Here is a 23,465-nt window from a genome sequence, read left to right as displayed (position 1 = left end):
CATGTCTTTCCACTTTCTAGGGGTTAATTCTGTTTCTTTTTCTAGTATTTGGGATTGGTCTTTAGAGCATAGATGTTTTGTTGTTGTTGTTCCCCAAGCCTTTTTAAACATGCATTTAGGGCTGTAAATTTCCTGATTTAGCACTGCTTTCACTTCTTTTCTACATTTTCCGGTATGTTTGTGTCTTGTTTTGTTCCACTTTATTTTTCTGGCTCTGTGCACTTTATTGGTGGTACATGACAAGGCAGGGTCTCAGCCCCTGTCCTTCCTCGGGGGTCTGGGAAGGAAGCTGTGGAAGATGGAGATTCTCGGTCCTGGGGGAGGGGGTCCCAGCAGCTGACAGCCTCTCTCTTCCTCTTGTGCCGTCAGTGGGGCTGGTGCCCAGGGGCTCTTGCTCCTTGGAGACACTGCCCACCCGAAGGTCCCCCACCCTGCTGCCAAGTTCACTGCCACTCCAGGAGATGAGCTTGACGGTGGGGTCGCTGAGGTCAGCGCCAGCCCCAGCAACAGAAATGGAAAGTGGGGTGTCACTGTGAAGGTCTCAGGAGACAACCTGGTGCTCAGGGTAGCCCAGGATGCCCTTTAAAAGGGGCCTCTGACACCTGCTTCATCACCTTCTTTTTTTTTTCATCAAAGATTTTTTTTTATTAATTTAAAAATTTTTTTTTAAGCACCAAAAAATGCCAAACAGATGCAAACATTTGTAACTTTTGATCATTCTGTTCTACATATATCATCAGTAATTCACAATATCATCACATAGTTGCATATTCATCATCATGATCATTTCTTGGAACATTTCCATCTATTCCAAAAAAGAAATAAAAAGAAAACTGAAAAAAATTCATACATACCATATCCCCCACCCCTCCCCCTCACCAATCACCAGCATTTCAATCTAAGTTTAGTTTAACATTTATTCCCCCTATTATTTATTTTTGTTCCATATGTTCTACTCATCTGTTGATAAGGTAGATAAAAGGAGCATCAGACACAAGGTTTTCACAATCACAGTCACATTGTGAAAGCAATATCATTATTCAGTCATCCTCAAGAAGCATGGCTACTGGAACACAGCTCTACATTTTCAGGCAGTTCCCTCCAGCCTCTCCATTTCATCTTGACTAGCAAGGTGATATCTATTTAATGTGTAAGAGTAACCTCCAGGATAACCTCTCGACTCTGTTTGGAATCTCTCAGCCATTGACACTTTGTCTCATTTCCCTCTTCCCCCTTTTGGTCGAGAAGGTTTTCTCAATCCCTTGATGCTGAGTCTCAGCTCATTCTAGGGTTTCTGTCCCACGTTGCCAGGAAGGTCCACACCCCTGGGAGTCATGTCCCACGTAGACAGGGGGAGGGTGTTTACCACCTTCTTGATGTCCTCACACTTGGCTCTTTCTCCAGTCGGCAGGTTAGCCCCAGATTGGACACGTTGGGGGTGAGGATGTGAAGGCCGGGCTGGTGAGCGTCCCCTTCAGCTCTGGGATGACCTTGTCCACTGCCTCGGCAGGCTGGTAGATGCAGGATGAAGTTCTGGGCAGCCCCACAGCCATCTCGCCACATTTTCCTGGGGGGTGGGGGTGGGGGCATGCACCGTCTTCTGGGTGGCAGGGGTGGCAGGGATGGTGGTCGGGAGGCCAGGCAGCTGGTGTGCGGAAAGCATCGCGGACGGCCTTGAGGGTGTAGCTGCTCTTCCCATGGGTCACACCCACCGTGAACTCGGGGCTTTGGCCAAAGGGGCAGACGGTGCCTCTCTGGGTGCCACCCTCCAAGTGGGCCCCAGGGCGTATTCAGCACCAGCGTGCCCCCCATTGGATGTGGGTGGGGTCTCCCGGCAGACGGAGTTGGTAGCAGACTGTCCTTCCTCAGCCTTGGCGGTGCTGTGGAGCTTTCCCTGGGTGGGGTCACACTGGAACAGGTCACGCGTGTGGCTGAGGTCAACGAAGGGGTCACTGATGGCAGCAGTCTGCACTTTGCTAGAGTTTGCAGCAACCCTGGTGACCAGGCACCCGATATGGCCACCTCTGTTTATTCCAACCTTCACCCTCTTGCCTCAGGGATGCGGCTGGCACTGCGTGAAAAGATGAGGCTGTCTGTCAAACGGGGAGAAGCAGAGAGTTGTTCCATGTATATGGAAAATATGTCATCTTTTCATCATCATTCATTTAAAAATATGTTTTAATCCCTTGTGATTTTTTTTCCCCTTGGTGCTTGGCTTATATACTGCTTAATTACCAAATACTCTTGGATTTTCTGGTTATATTTTTCTTAGGGTTTCTAACCTCAGTTCCCTGCGCTTGAAGAATATACTCAGAGCAATGAAGTGTTTGGGGTTCAGACTGTACTTTGGGTACAGCTGCCCCCTTGGGGGTCCAGGCCATCCACATTTCTGGCCAACTGGCTACAAATTCAGGGGTTCCTATCTCCCCTACCCCCCTTAGTTTCGATAATTCTCTAGAACGACTCATAGAACTCAGGGGGTGCACTACACAAAACAATACTTAGAATTACAGTTTTATTACCATGAAAGGGTGCAAATAAGCCAAAAGAGGAGACATGAGGGAAGGAAGCGAAAAGTCCGAGAGGATCTCAAATGCAAGCTTCCATGTCCTTTTTATGTGGAACCAGAACCAACAGCCTCTGGGACAGGGTTAGATTTTCTCAGTCGAGGAAACTCATTGCGGTTTGGGAGTTCTCAAGCTTCAGGGGGGGTCTCCTGGCACAGGCATGACTGGAGGAATCCCGGTCCCCATGGCTGAATCCATTCTGCAGCCCCACCCCTTCTCCAGCCCCAGTCACCTGGTTGGCCGCTCCCATCTCATTAGCATATGAGCCCTCAGGTGTGGTCCTGGGAAACTCCAAAGTTCAGAGGTTACTTCCCCAGGACCCGGGCACAAAACCAGCCAAGTGTTCACTTGTCCCACAGCCTACAAGGGAATATTAAACAGCCATATAAAGGAATGAAGCTGGTAAATTCTGCATCACGTCCAGGGAAGAAGCCAGGCAGAAAAGAACAAATAGCCTGTGCTTCCACTTAGGAAGAAGCAAATTCATGGCGACAGGAGGCAGATGGCAGGTTACGGATTGGACGCTGTTACTCAGTGGGTTGGAGCTTTGGGGGTGATGGGAGATGCTGGTGTTGCATCGTGGTTGTCATTAATACCATTGAGTTGTGCCCTTAGAGATGGCTTGGGTGGCAATAGCTGGGAGGGCTGGGCGCGCTGGGGGTGGGGAAACAGAGAGGGGCCTTCTGGAGTCTTCTGGGTTGGGTGGCAGGGATGGGTACAAGAGATGAATGGGCAGGAGATAAAAACAAGGCTGGGGGCTTTGGGTGGGGCCCCCAGCTCTCGTAGGGCTAGTCAGGGTCGGCCGGGGGCTCAGGTCTGTTATGAACAGGCCAAATGCGTGGTATCTCAGCGGATGGCATGTCTGCCGGTCTGGGTCATTCTTGGGAGTTAGAACTGCCTGATCTGTGGAGTCCGGGAGTCCTGGCTGCCCACGGACATCTCTGTCCAGCGTGCATTTGGTGCAGCCCCTCTGGGGTGTTGCAAGGATTACGGGTCACGGGCCCTTGAGTTTTCCCAGCAGCCGTGGCGGCATGTCTGCCTTCCTCGGCTCGGTGACCCGGGGATGCCCGGCGGTGAGCACCGACCTCCCACGCCGGCTTCCACAATTCTGTCTCCATTGTGATGTCCCTTTCCTGTTGGTTTTGCTTTCTGAGCTTGGGCTGTTTTGTACCGTGCATACCATTTTCCATTGGTTTTAGGATGCATTTCTTTTCCTGTTTTCACACCCATGAAATTAGCTGCATTTCCCAGTCGGTGGCATATGTGGTTAAATTGGCGGGGTTTTGTCTGTTTGGCACAGGGCGCTGCACCTTACCTTCAGTGGTGTCTTTTTTGAGTCGGTAAGTTCAGCCCGATGGGGGGTTGCTTTCAGCCCCTGGATGAGGGCAGGATGGATGTACAAGGCTCTGTGCAGTGAGGGGCTCCTGGCTGAGTGCCGGCAGTGACGAGGCTCACGTTAATTAAGAGCCTACTGGATACGGAGTCTGTGTTGGTTTGAATCTCTTGTGTACCCCAGAAACGCCGTGTCCTTTAATTCTCATTCAGTGTGGCTGGCTGGGAGCTTTTTTATTATTTCCATGGAGATGTGCCTCCACCCATTCAAGGTGGGGTCACTTAGTGGAGCCCCTTAAGAGGAACCGTTTTGGAAGAAGCTTCAGAGCCAATAGAATGGACAGAGCCCTGGCGAAGCCATTGAAAATTCCTGGAGAGAAAGCTGACAGACTTCACCAGGTGCCTTTCCAGCTATGAGAGAAACCCCAAACATCATTGGCCTTCTTGAACCAAGGTCTCTTTCCCTAGATGCCTTAATTTGGACACTTTTCATGGCCTTACAACTGAAAACTAGCAACTTAATAAATTCCCCTTTTTAAAAGCTGTTCTGTTTCAGGTATATCGCATTCTGGCATCTTGGAAACTAGAACAGGGTCTGAGGCCAGTGAGGTCAGTGAATGCTGGAGCCTGGAAGCCCCCGGCCTGCGGGCTGAGAGCAGGGGGCCACAGCACCTGGAGAAGGAAGGTTCCCGAAGCCAGGAGGCACTAGGCAGGGGTTGAGGGACCTGCCCTGCCGCTCCCATCCTCGGCCCACTCCTCCCTGAAGCCCTATGCGCTTGCATAAGTGGATTTTCTTCCAGGGCCCGAGCTGCTGGGCCTGGGGGCTCCGAGAGACCCAGCGACGGAGAGTGGGGTTCCCACTCCACTAGATCGGGTGCCTTTTAGGATGCTGACCGTTCTGATTCATGGACCACCAACACTGGGATTCAGAACAGAACCCTCATCACCCCTGAAGTCTGGTCCTGCTTCCCACAGTGCCTCATCCCTGGAGCCTGTTCCTGTCCTGGAGGTCGACCTCCAGCAAGTCACCACTGGACACTGGTTTTCCCATCCACCCGTCAGGAGACAGCCCAGCGTTCCCACCTGGGGCCTTTATAATGGAGCTGCTCTACACGGATGTCTGCCTGAGCTCGAGCCTTCATCTCTCATCTCCCTTGGGTGATGCCTAGCCGTGCAGCTCCCATGCTGAGCACACGTCTCACCTGGCCAGAGCAGCTAGAGCAGCCAAGCTGCGTTTCTCTGCCCAGCAGCACCGTCCCTGCCTGCTGGAGAGACTGCATCCTCACCTGCATTTTTCATTGTCAGTGATTTTAACATGAGCCATTCCAGTGGGTGAGAGGTGGGTCTCTGCGATGTTGAGCTGTTTTTCTCTAGCGGATGGTAGCATTGGGCATTTTCCTTTGCTTCTGGTGAGACATCTGTCCAAATATTTTGGCCTGTTTTGAAACTTGGATTTTTTTTTTTTAATTAAGGAAGTTGTAATTTTCCAGAAAATTCCTGCGTAAAATACAGTGTTCCTCTATTATTAACACCTTGCATGAGTGTGTCTGTTACGCTCAATGAAGGGACGTTATCTATATCACAGTCCGTGGCTTACCTTGCGATTCATTGTTGTACTTGTTAAGTTCTGAGAATTAATTGATTTCAGATATACGTCGTCTTTGTTGGGTGTGTGGTTTGCACGTTTTTTCTCCCAGTGCAAAGCTGCTTGTCTTGCATTGCTCCAAGTAGGAGTCTTTGGCAGAACAGAAGCTTTTTATGTAAATGAAGTCCAGTTTATCGATTATTTCTTATGGATTGGACTTTGGTGTTATGGCTCAGCTTTAGCCTAAACCAAAGATTTTCTTCTATGTTTCCTTGTAAAAGCTTCAAAGTTTTATGCTTTACGTCTTGGTCCGTGATGCATTTTGGGTTAAACTTGGCATGGGGTGTGAGATGGTTTTTTGCGTGTCCATGAACCTCTGTGCACTCTCCTTGGAATCAGTTGGCCGGATTGCTGTGGAGTCCTTGTGGGTCACTCAGCTCTGTCCGGTCCCTGCACCTGTGGGTCTGTCCGTTTGTTGACACCCATACCATCTTCATTACAGCCACATTCCAGCAGATCTGAAAGTCAGGTCGTGCAGTTTGGCATTTGGCTTCAGACTTGGTTTTTAGATTGTGTTTTTCTGTAGAATTCAGAACTTGGGGGTGTGTTTTCACATTCTGCTGCTTTCAACCCATTTTCTACCCTGCTCACACCCTGCCCCAACTCGACAGGCCTGGGGAAGGGGCTGCCTGCGTGCCCCTGGTGGTCTCATCATGTGACCCCCATGGTCCTTGAGAACTGGTCCCCAGTGCCCTCCCTGGCTGCACTTTAGCTGTATCAGGAAACAGGGACAGGGTTGCCGTTTGGAGCTCCCTGGAGCTGTGGGACCCAGGGTGGGTGGGGGTCTTGGTGGGGTTTGGTTCAGGGAAAGGGTCCGAAGCTTTCATCAGGTTCTAGGTCAGGAGGAGGTAGACCCCAGGGGAGGGGGGCTTGGCAAGGCCAGCATGACCCTCCTGGCTTCCCTGCCACCTGGCACCCCCTCTTCCTTTGATTCATCCATGCTCTTTTTTAAACCTTAATTACAGCAAAACACATACGGCATGGAATTTGCCATTTGAACCGTGAAGTGTGCAATTCAGTGGCATTTAGGGCGTTCAGTATTGTGCCACCACCTCTAATACCTAGTTCCAAATTTTTCTGTCTTCCTTGAACAGAAACTGTGCCCATTAAGCAACAACCCCACCGCCCCCCCCAGCCCCTGTCACCCCGATCTGCTCTCCGTCTCTGTGAGCCTGCTCACTCTGAGCATTTTGCAGGAGGAAAATCACACAGCAGCCCTTTGGGGTCTGGCTTATCTCACTCAGCACAGCGTGACTGCGTCACCGCTGATCCCGGCCGAGTGCTGTTCGGGGGCGCTCTTACCTCTCCTGTCTTGATGGGCTCCTGTGCCTGCACCTGCCACTGGCTGAGCACATGCTGCCTGAAGTGCCCTGCGCAGGTGTCCAGGTGCGCCCCGCCCCGGGGGACTCTTGCTGTGCCGCCTGTCCCATGGTGCTTTGATCACCTGCCTGCGACGGGTGGCGCCCCGTGTGCCCACACTCGCTACCGTTCTGGATCCTTCCACCGTGACCTTTAGGGCCATGACTCACCTTTCTGGCAATTAGTCAACTTGCAGTAAAAACAACTAATTGCTCTTTAAAAGTGCCTGTCTCCAGATTTCACGGCCCCACAACATTTGGCGCGCATGATCCTGGAAACCAGAGTTACAGCTGGTGAATGACAGCTCGAGCCCTCGATAGGGGGACCACGGGGCCTGCTGGAAGGGGTCTCCCGCAGTCGTGCGCTTGCCTGACCAGCCATCGGGTAGGACCCCACGCTGCCCCTTGCCGCAAGCACGTCTCCCAAGTTTTGCGAATCCTGGGGTGACCGTTGGCCCTCGGCTGCAGGTGGGTCCCGGGGTCTGTTTCTGTCCTGGGTGCTGGGTGGGGAGAAATGTAGAGCACCTTTCCAGATGAGCTACAACTTGGCATGGGATATTTTTAGCCAGCAGCAGTATCCAGCACATGGCAAGGCAGAAATAGAAGACGCTTTTTTGGTTGTTCTGGAGCTGACAGTCTCTGGTTGTGGGGGAGCAGGGCTGGGGCCTGGGGGGGGGCGGGGCGGTGCGTGAGAAGCGCAAACAACTTCTGCTGTTTAGAGAAACATCTCGATCGCGCGGGTGTGGACGGGAATTAGTCCTGTTGGTGAACAGCCTTTATGTAAATGCCACGGTGTGTGCCTCCTCGTTTGCATATATAATCACAGCGGGCTGGCCGGGAGGTGGGGAGGTGGGGGAGGGCTGGTAATGATGTTTTAAAATATCATCCTGATTGTTTTTCCTGTGTTCCCCAAGTCCCCCGGGTGAGTCCAGGATCAGTCCCCCCACCACCTTGCCCACCAGCGATGGTGGGAAATGTAGCCCCCTGTTCCCCCTGTAGGTTGCAGCCTCAACTTTGTGGTCTTTGAAATTGCGGGCCCTTTTCCTTCTGGGCTGCACCCCACAGGCCTGGGGCGGTCCCTGCCCTTACCTCGCACCCTGAGCACATCACAGGGAAACTGGCAGGTGTGCCCTGGGAAGGGCTGGAGGGTGGACGGGGCCCCCAGTTCCGCCCCCCCAACGGGCAGCATGAGCATCTCCATGTGGGGGAGATTGGGGGAGACTCCAGGTGCTGAGGGTGGGGCTGGTGCTTCGGGAGGGTCTCGGCCCCCGCTCCCTGCCTGGAACAGTGTCCCCGCTGCTCCATGTCGGGACCTGGGTGGTTTGGTAGCTCTCTGGGGGCTGGACATCTCTGTTGACACCCCCGTACCCCAAGCTTGGTCCTAAGGTGACTTGGGTCTCCAGCGGCTCCGGCTTTTGGAAGTCCTGGGGCCGGGGGCTTAGCCAGGCCCCCTCCTGGTGGCCCACTTCTCTTCCCCAGGGCCTCCTACCAGGTCCCCTGTGCTTAGATTTCCCGTGAAACCCCAGGGGAGGGGTGCAGTTGCAATGGGAGGGGACAGCAGCCCCAGCCCAGCCTGTAAGGTCAAGTGTATCTGTCCCTGAGCCCTTCTGGACAAGCTGTCCCCACCCAGCCTGGTCCAGGTATCACCAGGTCCTAGAGCCCATCCCCTCCCATCCAATGGCTTCCAGCCCCACTGACAGGAACTGACACTCTAGGCGAGCAGGACCCATTTGGAGCTGCCACCAGCGTGGCCTGAGGACCCTAGAGGGCCATGCAGGCGGTGATATGGATAGACAGTGAGGCGCTGGCCAGGGACCTCAGCTGCAGGCCTTGCTGCATAGCAGGTGTGCTACCCCGAGAGCCCTGGGGAGCTGGTGGGGTTCCTTGTTCCTTCATGACCACAGCTGGCCCTTGGGGCCATCACCTGCTGGGGAGGGTGGGGATGGCCACAGGTGGGCGGCATACTGGGGCGGCCCAGAAGTCATGTGCAAGGGAGGGGTTTGCAGGAGGAGCTCTGGAGCCTGGTATGGCTGCAGCCCTAGGCGACCCCGTGGTGAGTGGGAGGTACCTGATGGGTCATTGGGGCATGGAGGACAGAAGGGCCCTTCTCTGCGCTGGAAAGAGAGGGCTGTCCTGTGGGAGCTGTATGGGAGCCATATCGTGTGGGCCCTGTGGGATCTCAGGAGCCCAGTGGGGACAGTGGGCTGAGCCATGGGGTGCAGAGGGCTGTCCTTGCGGGACAGCTAGTCCCCACATCCCCTCCCCTGTGAACCAGGAGGGTGTGCCCAGCTGGCCCACTGCACGGAGCTGCTGGTGGGGTGGTGTGGGCTGGAGAGACAGTATCGGGGCATGTGTCCCTGTGTCCTTGGCAGAGCTGGCCACAACCTCTGGTTAACCACTGGCTCTGCCATCTGCACTCTTTCTCATCATCCGCTCGCCCCCAGCCCACTACTTCTGTTTTCCCAGCCCAGTCCTGTCTGGGCTACTGACACCTCCTGGGAGCTGTCCCTGACCCCCAGTTCATGGGTTCCTGGGCCCAAGGGCGTCCTGCACATCTGCCCTTCACCTGGCTTCCCTGCGGAGGGCAGACAGGGAGGGGTGACCCCAGGAAGGCAGAGAGGACGGGATGCAGTGCCCAGGCCGTCTCTGCTCCTCTCGCTGCCCCCCCCGTGCCTGCTCACCGGCGCCCGGTTCTGTGCCCGCAGTGCAAGAGAAGCCTGAGCCCGTGCCGCTGGAGAACCGCTCCTGCGTCCTCATCCGCCGTGACCTCGTGGCCCTGCCCGCCAGCCTCATCAGCCAGATCGGGTACCGCTGCCACCCCAAGCTCTACTCAGAGGGGGACCCAGGAGAGAAGCTGGAGCTGGTGGCAGGTGAGGTGCCCCCAGCCCGGCCCTTGTCTGTGAGGGTCCTTGCGTTTAGTGTTTCTTCGTTGGCACTGCAATCAATGTGCTATCACCAGTCGGTCAAAAAAAGACAGAGCATCTTAAATTCTCTCTAATTTCCTTCCCGAAGAATGTGTCATTAGGAGGAGCTATTCAATTGAATTAATTTAGCAATTTAATTGAGTCCCCTGGGCTGGCCGTGCTTGTGACTGGCCGGGCTGCAGGCAGGCGTGTTTGGATTTAGGGCACAGACAGCCCCAGGGGTGAGGGTAGAACAGTTTCCCAGCCCCCACCCTGTGCCCAGCCTACCTGGTTTGGGGCTCGTGTTTGGAGGGTGCCCACGGCAGCCCCAGGGCAGGTGCAGATTTCCTGGGAAAAGAAGCTCCCTGGAGCCCAAAGGCCCGTTAGGACCACGTGCCTTGGTTGGAAATGCTTCTCTTATCCAGACTGGGACTCCTTTGGCCATCAGGCTCCTGGTGGGCTTCTAAGTCTTTTCCGTGCAAATGTGAAACTCTGGCCCTCTCGTCCTCATTTTGGGTGTTGAACCATTTTCCAATAATCTCCTCCCTCAGCTCACTAAATGCGTCCCCAAACCCTGGCTGGGCAGGACCCATGGACTCCCATTTGCAGCAGGATGACCCCCTCCCCCAAAACAGCAGGGCTCCAGGGTGGGCCTCCTGTCCCGTTACCCCCCCAGGATGGCTGCAGTGTTCTTTTGGGTGGGGCAGAGGCTTCCCAGATGCATCAGGGGTGGGCAGGGTGCAATTCAGGGGTCTCCTGAGAAACAGAAGCGGTTGTAATTGGCTCCTGGGACTTGGAAGTCTAAATTCCTTAGGGCGGCAGGCTTGGGCGCTTGAGCCTGAATTCTTTAATTCTTTTCTTCCTCGTTTTCTTGAAGGTGAGGATTGTAGTTAATCTCATCTTCAGAATACTTGCCTCTGGTTTGTAGGCCAGTGTGGCCTGGCCATGTTGGCACGTGGGATGGACTCGGGAGGGGATGTCCTGCAGGACCCCAGCAGGTGCTACTGCCAGGCCAAGTACCCCAGGGTGCTCCAGGGCCAGGACAGCCCAGGATGGGTGTGGGAGGGCTTGGGGTGCATTTGCCCCATGCCCGCTGAGTGGCACAGCCCCAGGTAAGGCCTTGGAAGTGTCCTGGGCAGCCCCCACGCGGCCCCAGCCTTGGGCTAAATCCCATTCTGCAGATTTTGAGGTGCCCAGGCAGGCAGTGGGAGAAGGGTATGGCAGGAATCCATGGGAGCAGCTTCCGGGAGAACCGAAGCTCAGGATGAAGATGGGAGCGAGTGTGGGGGCCTGGAATCCCGGGGGGCTAGGAGGCCGGTTCTAAGGGCCGGGAGTGGACAGTGATGGCAGCAAATTCCGGGAACTTGTCCAGGAAGGGGGAGGGCTGGACAGAGCTGACTCCAGTGCTGGCAGACACTGGGAGACACGCAGCAGGGTGGCCTCACGGCTCCTCCCGAACAGGCATGTTCACCGTTGTTCCTGGACACTCCTGCACAAAACACCTGGGAGCCGGGGACCTTCTCTTTGGCCCCGTGGTATTTCCAGATTTCTGCTGTGGAGGGCCCCCTGGCTGCACCCGTCTGTACTGGGTGGATGATGCCTCACCTCAAGGCCTGGAGTAAACCACGTGGCCCCCAATCACTGCAGGGGCTGGCTCTTGGGCTCTTTGGAGGGCCAGAGGGACCATCCCTGGGCCCAGAGCTGGGCACTTCCCAGAGCCCACAGGAGTCTCCGGACAGCCCCAAACTGGGGGCTCCAGGCATCCCTGCAGGTTCCACCCCTCTTCGCCTCTCCTGCTGTTTCCCAGCTTCTGTGGTCCTCTGTCTGTGTCCCCCTCCCCCTGTCCTCATCAGGCTCCCGTCGCGGGGTTGCGGCTGCCCTGCTCCTCCAGGATCCCCTCTCACCAGTTCCAGCTGCAAAGACCGTATTTCCAAACAGGCCATTTTCTGGGGTGCCGGGGTTTGGGGCGCAAACATGTCAATGTGTGGGGCTGGTGGCACCCTCCGCTGGGCCTTCCCTTGAGTGAGTCCTGGTCACAGCCCATTCCTCAGAACGGCAGGGGGCCGGGGGCCTTGCCTGCGGCATGTCTGCGGACCTACTGTGGGCAGGGGGGCGGGTGGCCCAGTGTCCTCCCAGCGTCCATGCTTGGTGCCCACAGGCTCCGGCGTCTACATCACACGGGGCCAGCTGATGAACTGCCACCTCTGCGCGGGGGTGAAGCACAAGGTCTTGCTGCGGAGGCTCCTGGCCACTTTCTTCGACAGGTAGGGGCCTCGGCAGGGGTGGGCGGGGGGCCCTGGGCTCCACTGGGCTCCTGCCACGAGGCCCCCTGTTGCCCTGACTTGCCAGGACGTGGAATTCTGCTTGCCTGAGCGGTTGACGGTCTGCACGATGGAGCCCAGAAAGTCCCCCCTTACCCGGGATTCAGGGGAGGGCTTGGCTTTCCTGGTATTTCCAGAAGGGCTTGCCGACTCTGGCCCCCACCCCGCCCCTAACAGTGGAGAGCAGCCATGGTCCATTGCCCCGCCCCATTCTGTCGCTGGCCAGCTGGGCCCACCGGGCGTCTCTCCGGCTCCTGCTGCCTGCCACCCCTCTCCTCCAGGAGGCCTTGCCTTTCTCCTGGTCGCCTTGGGGGGTAACTGCACCTGCTCCCCATTTCAGGGGAGAGGCCGGGTGGACCCCCTTAGGGAGGGGCTGTCCGTCCTGCCACCTCAGCTGTCCCCTCCATGTCTTCCTGGCAGGAACACACTGGCCAACAGCTGTGGCACCGGCATCCGCTCCTCCAGCAGTGACCCCAGCCGCAAACCGCTGGACAGCCGGATCCTGAACGCTGTGAAATGTAAGGGGCCGAGGTCCCGGGCGGGCCTCGGGGAGGGGCGGGCGGGGGCCGGGTGGGAGAGCCGGCTGAGCTGCGAGGCCGACAGAGACATGAGCAGTTCTCAGAAGCCAGGTCTCGAGGTGGTAACGCTCTTGGTAGGTTTCCAGGCATGATGAATTCAGCTGCGAAACTATTTTAATATGTGAAATAGATCTAATTTTCCTTTTTGAACAAAACCCCTTATTTACATTTGGAGGTTATTTTGAGCCTTTGCCATCTGCTTGCCTCCTTCCGCCTCCGCTCCTGGGCACGTGGGGGCGGAGCCCCGTCCGTCTCCCTGGCAGGCCGCTGCCCCCGGCCCTGCACCCCCATCAGCACAGGAGACAGGCACCCCAAGCCACACTAGCCCACGAACTGCGCGTCCCAGTAGCCACTGAAACGGGAACCCATATCTTTTTCTTAATTTTTTTTTTTGGCTTTTGGCTTGCTTGCTTAAAAAATCACTTGTAAGGAGTAGTTTTCTTTTAGCGTGAAGAGAGGGTGCTAGTGGTGGCTCTGGAAGGGTGCCGGGCACTGGGCTCCCCAGGGTTGGTGGCATGGGCGCCCTTGCTGGGGGACCTGCCTCCGGGAAGGATTTTATGATTTTATAGGCAGCAGGGGTTGTCACTTGCTCACTTCCAGGCTGGAGACTGGGATGGCTCCCAGTTTGCATGCAGAGGCAGGGAGGTTGTCAGGGTTCCCTTCCCAGGCCCTCGGATCCCAGGTGGGTGGGACCTGGGGAAACCGTGAGGCCCCAGGGGAGCTATAGGGCCAAAGCCGCAGGCAGCCCTGACCCCTGCATCGGGCCACGTGCAGACAGGTGAGGCCAGGCCCCCACAGCTGCCAAGATCTGATGGTCCCATCCCTGAGCATCCAGGGAGAGACCCTCCCCAAGGGGGGGGGTGTCCATGGATGGAGGGCCTCCTCCAGCCCCTGACCCCACAGCAGCCTTGGCAGGGGTGAGAGAGGGACTAGGGAGCCAGCCAGAGCCCCACGCGGCAGGGGAGACTGACGCCCCGCCCCCCCCCACCCCCCGCAGTGTACTGTCAGAACTTCGCCCCCAGCTTCAAGGAGAGCGAAATGAACGTGATCGCGGCGGACATGTGCACCAACGCCCGCCGCGTGCGCAAGCGCTGGCTGCCCAAGATCAAGTCCATGCTGCCCGAGGGTGTGGAGATGTACCGCACGGTCATGGGCGCGCCGCTCGACCCCGAGTTCCAACCGGCCGCCGCGCAGGTCTTCGAGCAGCGCCTGTTCGCCGAGCGCCGGGCCGAGGCCGCCCTCGTGGCCCTGCGGACGGACGCGGGGGGCGTAGACCTGGGCGCTGCTGCCGCCGCCAACCCCGCCTTCGAGGCCGGCGAGGAGGCGGATGGCACCGGCTCGGTCATCCAGGAGGTGGCCGCGCCCGAGCCATTGCCCGCCGACGGCCAGAGCCCCCCGCCGCCCTTCGAGCAGAGCAGCAGCAGCTCCAGCAGGCCCGAGACGCCCGCGGCCCGGAGGCCAGACGGCGCGTACGCGGGGACTTTGTGAGGGGCTAGCGGGACCCGGAGGAGGGGGCGCCCCAGCGGCCTTGGGGCACGCACCGCAGCTGCTTGCATGTGATACTAACCCAGTGTGACCCAGCCACTCACCTACTGAACTGCTACTGTTGCCTGAACAAAATGTGATTTTTATCCTGCTTGTATTTAAAATCTATGAAGGAAACCATTGCGTTCGTTATACTGTAAACGATGAGGTCCCCAGTGGCCTGGAAGCAAGGAAGGTCCAGGGCTCCTTTACATATTCCCAGGTCAGTCTCCAAGGCTGGCACCCCAACCCCCACCCCCACCCCCCAGGCTGCCTGTGCCTAGTCCTGCCCCCTCCTCGCCCGCTCCTCTGCCCAGAAGTCGAGGCCCCGTGGTGCTGTAGGCACCGCCACGTGCCGCTCCCCTCCTCCCCCTTGCAGACCCCGACCATCCTCAGGGGTGAGGGGACAGGGCTGGGCCCCCAGGGGCCAACGCCTCTTGAGTTTCCTTCTTTCCGAAACTCTGGGGCTGGGGCCAGCCAGCCAGGCCCACACACATCTGTGTGTCCGTGCGATTGAGCGGGGAGTGGTATACTTGGTATGATGTTGGGGCCCCAGGCTATATCTGCTGGTGCCCCCCCATGCCTAGCGCTTCATCCCCTTGTCTGCCGGGAGCCCCACCCTGCCCCCCAGCAGCCTCCCCCCATCCACTTTAGGTTCTATTGAGATCTATTTCCCGTCTGGTTTGGAAGCCTACCGGCTCCCTGGCAGTTGGGGTGCTTACCCCCATCCCCTGCCGGTCCAGGCCCTGCTCACCTCCCATGGGGGTCAGAAGGGCCTGGGGGGTGTCCAGGCTGGGTGGGAGGTGGGGGTGCGGAGGCCAAGGGCTCGCGCCAGCTCCTGGGGTGGTAGGAGGTCGGAGCAGGGACCCTTGGGGGCTGGGCACCCCCACTCCGGTCTCCCTGTGTCCCCGGCCCTGCTAAGGGAGCTGCTCGGGGGACAGGGGTGAGGTCTGAGGGTCCAGTATTAAGGCCCACCCCAGATGGTTGTTGGAGGCTGAAATGCTTGCTTTGAAGTTAATTACCATTTGCCCCCCCTTGCTCCTTGTGGACTGGGGGCTCTTTGCCCCTAATCCCAAGGGGCCCCCACAACACCCCATGTCTGGCCAGTGACAACCCCTCCCATTTCAAGACCCTGGGAGCAGGAGTGGCAGAGCTGTGCAGCCTCAGGTCCCTCTGTCCATCCATCACTCTTTGCTCCCTCTACCTTTCCCCTACGAGTGGGGCCAGCACAGCCTGCGAGCTCCCCCATGACCAAAAGCCCTAAGGCCCCTTCCCCCTTAACAGGAGGCCCACAGTCCCCTGGGGCAGCAGGGTGGCTGGGGTGGGGGGTGGGGGTCAGCTCTGCAGCCACTTCATTCCCGTGGAGGGGTCCCAGCCATACGGGCTGGGCTCCACCTCCCGGCCCCACCAGCTAGGCCCCCCTTTGGCTGCTCTCCAGAAAGGTCTGGTGGCTTCCAGGAAGGGTTGGGTGACCCTGCCTCACCACAGCGCCCAGTCCCAGCCCAGTGGCTCTGGGGTCCGAGTCGCCTGGAGCCGCAGGAGGGTTGAGTGAGGCCCAGGCCGGACCTGTCCCTCTGTGGCCCCTGGGCAGTGGGTGAGCTAGAGTGTCCCATTCCCTCCTGGGGTTTCCCTGCACCCACTCACCTCCACCCCACCCACCCCTAAATTTGCACTTTAATTTGACCATCACCAGGGACCTTCAGGACACAGGTGCCATCCTGGCTGCCTGCAGAAGGGCTCGCTCTCTCCCCTCCACTCCAAAGTAGACCAGGACAGGCGGCAGCGCCGCCGGCTGCAGGGGGGGTATGAGTCCGTGGCTGCGTGGAGAGTGCCTGGCCCCGCCCAGGCTAGCACAAGGCCCCATGGCCATGACCTCTGTCCCCCCAATCCTGTCTACTCGCCGTCTGTTTGGTTGTTCTGGGTAAGGAAGGCAAGAGCTATAGGTAAATCTTTAAGAAAATAATAATAATTAAATGTGAATAGGTTCCGAGCTCTCCCGGGGTCCCCGGGCAGGCCGGGCCGAGCGATTTGCACTACCGTGTCCCGTGGCCGTGGGCCATGAGCGTTTGCAGACGTGCGTGGCTGATGATTGTATCTGGAGGGGCGGGGTCCCCTCTGTGTCCTGAATGTACCGCGGGTGGGTGGGCGGCAGTGGCGGCGGGGGGTGGCGGGGGGCCTGGGCTCCGAGGAACCTTCCAGAGTGCCTTAGCATCTTTTGATCATTTTTTTTCCCAAGGAAAACCAATTTAGAAAACCAGACCCTCCCCCTCCTTTGTTTACAAGACGACCAATTCCAGAATAGGGCTCTTCTGTCCGGAGTGTGACCCTGTAGCCCGAGAGACGAGACGCTCAGTATTTATGACATGTCTGCAACTTTAATCCTAAGCTTGACTATTAGCAATATGCATATACTATATAGAGTCTATTATAGAGCTAAGCTATAGCGCCTTGGCGAGGAGAGGACGGCCTGGCCCGCGGACCCGGCCAAGCTCCCGCCTGTCCCCTCGCCCGAGCGGCGGGGTCTGGGCAAGGACCGGTAGCCGGGACGTGGTGCAGAGTCCAGCAGAAGGGACCTGGAGATGGGACAGAAACTGTGGGCCTGGGACGTGGCCCCGTCCCGCCTGGCCAGCGTGTCCGGTACTTGAATTGCGTCTTGTTTTCTGCACTGTGTCTGGACTCCCCCCAGAGTTCTTTGTGGTTGCCTGACTTTGCATATTGGGTGTTACTGTCTTATTTTTGCCCCGAATGTGGACGGGGCTGTGGAGGAAAGACCGGGGGTGCGGGCGTCCTGGGTGACTGAGGAAGGTTCTCACGGGCTGTCTCCTTTTGCCCTCCACGAAAGCTCATTCCCTGGGGGGTTGTATTTGGGGCTGGGAGGAGGGTGGTGCCACTGCGGGGCCAGGCGCTGGGCAGAGAGGTCCACCCTGGCCTGCCCCGGTGTAACAGGAGCCAAAACCTTCTAGCTGTGGCCTTCAGCCCTGGTCCCCAGCCCCTCCCCAGCTTTTTATCTCTGGGTTCCCCTCAGATAGGTTGTTAGGATGGAAATCTCCTTCTGCAGTGGAGTAGGGCCCAGGGCCCATTAGCCAAGTGAAAACTCGGGGGCAGCCCCCTGCCGGCAGTAAACCCTCACCGCGCATGGAGAGTTGAGAACTGTCTTAGCTTTAACTACAGTTTCAGGCAGCTGCGGAGCTTGGTCATGTCAGCCAAGCCCAGAGGGGGTGAGGGCATGGTACAGATGTTTCTGAAATGGCAAAGGTTTGTGTTTGTTTGTTTTGTTTTGTTTTGGAAAAAAAAAAAAGGAAAGGAAAATGATGCTAAATGGAAAAGCATTCAAATTTGGCCAACCCGCCTGTGCTATGATCACTCGCTTCCATTGTTGAGCGTTTTGCACAAGACCGTGATTTCTATGTCAAGAGAAGCCAAAACTCGCAATACTATTTTTAGCAGACAAAAAAAAAACCAACTAAGTGTAAATGTATAAATATTTTTGACTTGAACATTTGGATGACATTTGATGCAAATAGAATATTAATCCTTCAAACGGAATGTTTTGCAAGAAAGGCTTGCAAAGGGAATGATAGTTTTGAGTCTGATTAGGGGTTAAAGTCGTACTGTAACTCATGACTGTTAACAAATAAATACATAAAATAAGACGAGTTGTCGCTGTGCTGTCAGGAAGGGTTTGCAGTACCACTAAGTTAGCTCTCAGCTACAAAAGATGCTAGTTTCTTTTTTCTTTTCTTTTCTTTTCTTTTTGTAAGAAGGGGGAACCCCGTTCCTTGGTTCCTCCTGCACCCCCACTCCCTTTCTGTTTTGTGTGCTGTTACTCGGTAGAGTCGAGACTGTTACTTTTTAGCCATGGCTGACATTGTATCAATAACTAAACACCGGAAACATCCGCCGCCACCAGGGAAACCCGAGGGCTCCAAGTCTGCTCAGAGCCGTTCCACGCGGTGGAATCCATCACCAACAAAAAAGGATGTGGTCGCTAACTGTAAAGCGCTTTGTAAAATTCACATTTACAAAATAATAAAGTCAGTTCAAACCGAAGCTCCTTGGATCTTGTTTGGCTGGCCGGGTGGACCAGGGCATCCTGGGGCAGGGGCGGTTAGCTCTGCAGTCCTGCGTCCTGGGCACCTACCCACACCAAGGCTTGCAAGGTCGCATGGAGGGTCAGGGGCGTGGCCACCCCTCCTTGCCCTGCCAGGGCGTGATGTGAGGGGACCTAGCCGTCTTGCTCCTCCCTGTACCTGCCAGGCCGTGCCTCTTGGTGGGGGGGCCATTGTTCACTGACCTCCCCAAGCAGAAGCCAGGGAAGGGGTCTGCAATGCTGCCCCAAGGCCACGTGTCCAAACGAGGTCCCCTGGAGTCAGCACCGAGCCCCACATGAATGCAGGTGGGTCCTGGGGAGCCCCTGAGGCAAAGTGGATAGGCTGGGGGGGGGAGGGGAGTTCGTTTGCTGGTGCTGGGGCCACGTGGCTCACCGGGTCCCTGAGCCTTGGGCACTGAGTGTGTGTGTCTGTTGTGACACACGCACCACATTTCCCACTCACCCCCCTAAAGGCATGTGAGCCAGGCTGTGACTGCATTTTCAGTGTGTCTTGTCTCTACCTCATCTGTGGCTGAGATCCTTCCATTGCCCCAAGCTGTGTACCCCCTGAGCACTGGCTCCCGAGCCCTGACCCCACACCCCAGGAGCAGGTGCCCCCCACCTCCTCACTGCCAGGCTGAGATGTCTGTTCCATCCTGGACTCCTGGGGCTGCTACAGCCTGGTGAGGGCCCCCCAGCCCCTGGGCCACTGAACCCCACCTGGGAGACCCTCCCAAAAGCATAGACCCTCATGCCCCACCCCAGGCATGTCCTGAGTACTTCGAAAGCCAGGACAGTTGGGTGGGTGGGGGTGCATTAGCCCCCCCCCCCCCACCGTGGTCCCTGTAACAGGGACACAAACATGGTGGCCCAAAATAAGGATGAGTCCGCTGGCCACGCTGGAGACGAAGGCTGGTGTCCAGGCCTCTGGGTTGGGGTCACGGCCCCCCGCAGGGATTCAGTGACAGTGGCCCACAGCCCCAGTGGGGACAGCAATGGGGGATTGGAGGGGAGGAGGGAGGCCGTTGTGGGCTGACCACAGCACCCAGCCGGCTGGGATGTGGGGCTCCCCAGTCGGGTACCCACCCAGGCCTCCAGCTGGTCCAGCTGTGGGGGGGGGGGTTGCCGAGAAGGGGGCACCTCCTCTCTCAGACTGAGGCCATGGAGCTGAGGGTGACCCCGAGAAGCTACCCCCGCCCCCCACCTCCTAGGCCCATGGTTGTCGGACAGTCGGATGGTGGGGAGGGGCAGAGGCCCGGGCAACTGAGGCACCACCCCAATTTTCAGGAACAGCAGCCTGTTTATTGGGGCGGGGATGGATGAGATGCGCCCTGACATTGCTACGTGGCCTGGGGTCAGCAGGGCGCAGTGCCTTGGTTTCCCCCTCTGTGCAGGAAGGGGCGGCCCGGGCACTGGACACCTCTGGGACTGGTGCCGTATCCTCGTCAGGTGAGGACAGAGCGATCCCCAGGGGGAACCAGCCACGAACATCTGTCCGTTGTCCCCATTGGTGGGCACGTCCAGGCACGGGGCTAACACTGGGGGCCCCGCAGGCGGCATAGGCAGCTGCAGGCACAGAGAAGCTCATGGGTCCCCCGCCAGGCCCTGGGCCCTCAGCCCAGGCCCGCCTCACCCTGGCGGTAGGTGGGAGGAGGTAAGTGGAGGTAGGTGAAGGCAAGCAGAGGGCAGGGTAGGAGCTTCCTGCTCCAGGGGTCCGCGGGGGACACACGGGAGGGAGGGTAGGGAGCCACACCAAAGGCAGGAGGTTCCGAACTAGACCCTGGGTGGGACGGCGCTGCCTCTGTCACCAGTGGGACCCGACACACACACACACACCGGAGAGTGCACAAGGCAGCGGCCGGCAGGCTCGACTTCCGGGACCCCTGGGCCCTGCGTGCAGGATGCTGGCTGCTCACCTATCTCCTGTCCCCGAGTCTTGCAGGCCGGGGGGTCCCAGCCACCACCTGTCTCCAGCGGCTGGCGTTAAAGGAGACACGGCTGGCCTACCCCTTGGGCCGCAGCACCCCACGCCTCACTGACAGTCTTCGGGGGGCCCTTGAGCTCCGAGACCCTGTGGCCCCCCCGCAGGGGGAAGGGTCGGCCTCAGGCTCAGGCCCCAAGGCCAGTAACTGCTGTGGCCGTGAGGAAGTCAGGCTGACCCCACGGCAGAGTGGGGAGCTGGGTGGGGGGCCCCATCTCCGAGTCTGTTCCCCACAGGTGTCCTGGCGGGGCTGGAAGGCACCACTGGGAGCTCAACTGGCTGCACCCACAGCCTCCTTGCGGGTCCTCACTGGGCCACCACAGCCTGGGGAGGGGGCTCCTGTTATCCCCCATTGTCCAGATGGGGAAACTGAGGTCCCAAAGCTGAGGTCGGCTGCCCTTAGGTGAGGACACACACCTGGGGTTGGCAGAGCGGTGGGGAAGTGAGGGGTGGAGTCAGGGCTGCCCCTGCCACAGGGGATGCCAGCACGTGGCAGGGTGGGTGTTGGGGACCTGAGGCTACGTGGGGGCTCTTTGGAAGAATCCTGCTCAGGGGCCCAGTGGGAAGTGGCAGGTGTGGCCGTGCACCCCGGGGTCGGGAGGCAGGCTGGGGTCCTCATCTGACAGCGAGGGGGGAGGGAGAAGCTGGGACCCGAGGCCACGTGGGGGCTCTTTGGAAGAATCCTGCTCAGGGGCCCAGTGGGAAGTGGCAGGTGTGGCCGTGCACCCCGGGGTCGGGAGGCAGGCTGGGGTCCTCATCTGACAGCGAGGGGGGAGGGAGAAGCCCCCCCCCTCCCCGCAGGGCCCTGGGTCTGCTGGGACAGGGTGGGTTACGGTCTGGGAAGCCGGGAGAGGCGGGGTGGGGTGGGGTGGGGTGGGGGGCGTCCCCTCAGGTCTTATGGCCATGGCCCCGCCCACACCTTGATGTTAGATTCCCGGCCTCCGAATCGAGAAAACGAATTCCTGTTCTTTCAGCCACACAGTGTGTGGTTCTGTTTTGTTTGTTTGTTTTTTAATATTTTTATTTAGAAATATCCACACAGGAACATTCCAGCCATGTTGTACAATCAGTGGCTCACAAGATCATCACATAGTTGTATATTCTTCACTTGTGATCATTTTTAGAACATTTGCATCACTCCAGAGAAAGAAATGAAAAGTACTCATACATCCCATACCCCTTACCCCTCCCTCTCATTGACCACTAGTATTTCCACCTACCCAATTTATTTAATTCCTTATCTACCCTATTATTTATTTTGTATCCATATTTTCTTACTCATCTGTCCATATTCTGGAAAAAAGGAGCATCAGACACGAGGTTTTCACAATCACACAGTCACATTGTTAATGTTATATTTTTATACAATTATCTTCAAGAATCTAGGCTACTGGGACACACTCAACAGTTTCAGGTTCTTCCCTCCAGCCACTCCATGCACATAAACGAAAAAGGGATGTCTATGTAATGCGTGAGAATAGCCTCCAGGATAACTTCTAGACTGAAATTTCTCAGGTGTGATCATTTTTGCAGCAGCCCAGGAAACTGACCAAGCGGCTTAGGAAGATCTCTGCTCCGCCCCCCTTTCTGGAGGCTTCTATGCCTTGGGTCCCTCCCAGCCAGCCTGGGGTCAGCCGGGATGGGGGTGAAAAGAGCCGGTTTCTGGGAGCCCGAAGGCCCCATCATTCTCTACATGGGGCCCATGTCTGAGCCTCTCCTGTTAGCCTCCGCTGTCCTGACCCCAGCTTTGCTCACCAAATGCCCCCCTGCCTGTGATGGGAATTGGCTCATTGCAGTGGGATGTACTCCACCCCAGGCCCCAGAACCCCCATCCCATGCCCGCCCTCGGTACAGCCACCCCAGTCTGTGCCTCAGTTTCCCCAAACATTCAACAAGGGGGAGGGCACGGACCGGAGGGTGCATCTCAAAGTTTGCTGTGCCCCCATCCCCAGGGCATTTTGTAAAAATGCAGGTTCCTAGGTCTGGGCCAGCCTGGGGGCCTGGGGCTCTGCATTCTAACGTCCTGGGGGACACTTACCCTCTGAGCTGTGGCCACACCCCTGAGCCTGTTACGGGGAGGTGATCCAGACAGGCCTCCTGTATGGGCTGGGAGCAGGCCTCAACTGGCCCCAGTCAGCATAACTGACCCAGAGGACGTGTGCCACTGCAATCCATGCCACGCCACGGAAAGCCACGCCATGTCACATGAAGCCAGCCATGCCACGCCATTGTTTGTAGCAGCCGTGTCACAGGCACCGTCATTGATTTAGTGATGGCCTGGATATTTAGTTCCACAGTTTGCTGGGGTGTAGATGTTGTGGCCGCATTCCAGGAAGTGAAACTGTTGGGGTCCCAGGATCATCCCTTCCTCCCAAGCAGGAACCAGGCAGTGGCGCAGTTTAGGAACCCACCCTGTCAGATCTCAGGGGGCTTCCAGTGGGGGCCCCAGGGGAGCCCAGGGCTGTGACGCATGTGGGGGGAAGTGGACAGCATCCTGCTCGGCCCAGGCTGGTGCCCAGAACAGGGGACAGTGGAGCCAGGTGGGCTGTAGGGGACCGGGAGGCCTGAGCTGGGTGGGAAACTTGATGACCACATGAGACATAAATCCATCCACCCAAACACCCCTAAGATGGCAGAGAAACTGGCCGAGGCGGGTGGCTTGGCTGCAGGCCCACTGAGTGGGAATGCATAAGAGATGAAACCCAAAATCTCAGGCCATTTGGCCTTTGTGGGGTGGCCCAGGAGGCGCAGTGCCCTCTGCGCTCGGAGCCAAGCCCATCCACTCAGGACCCCAATCCGGGAATGCCTGGGCGCAGACAGAGTGCAGCCCCTTTCCCCACATCCACTCTGGACCCCTGAAGGATTTCAGCAGGTGAGTTGCACTGAGAGTCAGAGGAAAGCCAGATCCCATAGTTTGGCCTGGTCACTCTGAACTTCTGTCTCCTCTGGAAATGGCGCAGTCACAGCCCATCTGGCAGGGAGCCAAGTGACAGGGGTGTGACAGGTTCAGCGCTGCCTCCCAGGGCCTCCCCCGACATGCCCCAGCTAGTGCTCCTGCTGGAGGCTCATGCCATTTTGTGGAGCACCACCTCCCATGCCATTTCCTCCCAGTCGAGTCTGTGTCCGGCCATTCTGAGGAGTGCAGGTCCCGGTGGGAGAAGCTGGC

The 23,465-nt window shown here is 57.7% G+C and overlaps 1 protein-coding gene across 1 annotated transcript in view; it reads left to right on the top strand.

Moving 5' to 3' along the window:
* NACC2 (NACC family member 2) overlaps positions 1-18,278 on the top strand; it is a 70,902-nt gene extending 52,624 nt beyond the window's left edge. Inside the window, exons 3-6 of the mRNA XM_077148785.1 lie at positions 9,608-9,772; positions 11,964-12,069; positions 12,547-12,644; positions 13,702-18,278. Of these exons, the coding sequence (XP_077004900.1) occupies positions 9,608-9,772; positions 11,964-12,069; positions 12,547-12,644; positions 13,702-14,192 (860 nt within the window). The 3' untranslated portion in view covers positions 14,193-18,278. The remainder of the gene's footprint in view (positions 1-9,607; positions 9,773-11,963; positions 12,070-12,546; positions 12,645-13,701) is intronic.
* Positions 18,279-23,465: the final 5,187 nt, after the last annotated feature.

The sequence above is a fragment of the Tamandua tetradactyla genome, chromosome 2 (genome assembly GCF_023851605.1).
Source record: "Tamandua tetradactyla isolate mTamTet1 chromosome 2, mTamTet1.pri, whole genome shotgun sequence".
Lineage (NCBI taxonomy): Eukaryota > Metazoa > Chordata > Mammalia > Pilosa > Myrmecophagidae > Tamandua > Tamandua tetradactyla.
This window is presented reverse-complemented; position numbering and strand designations above follow the sequence as displayed.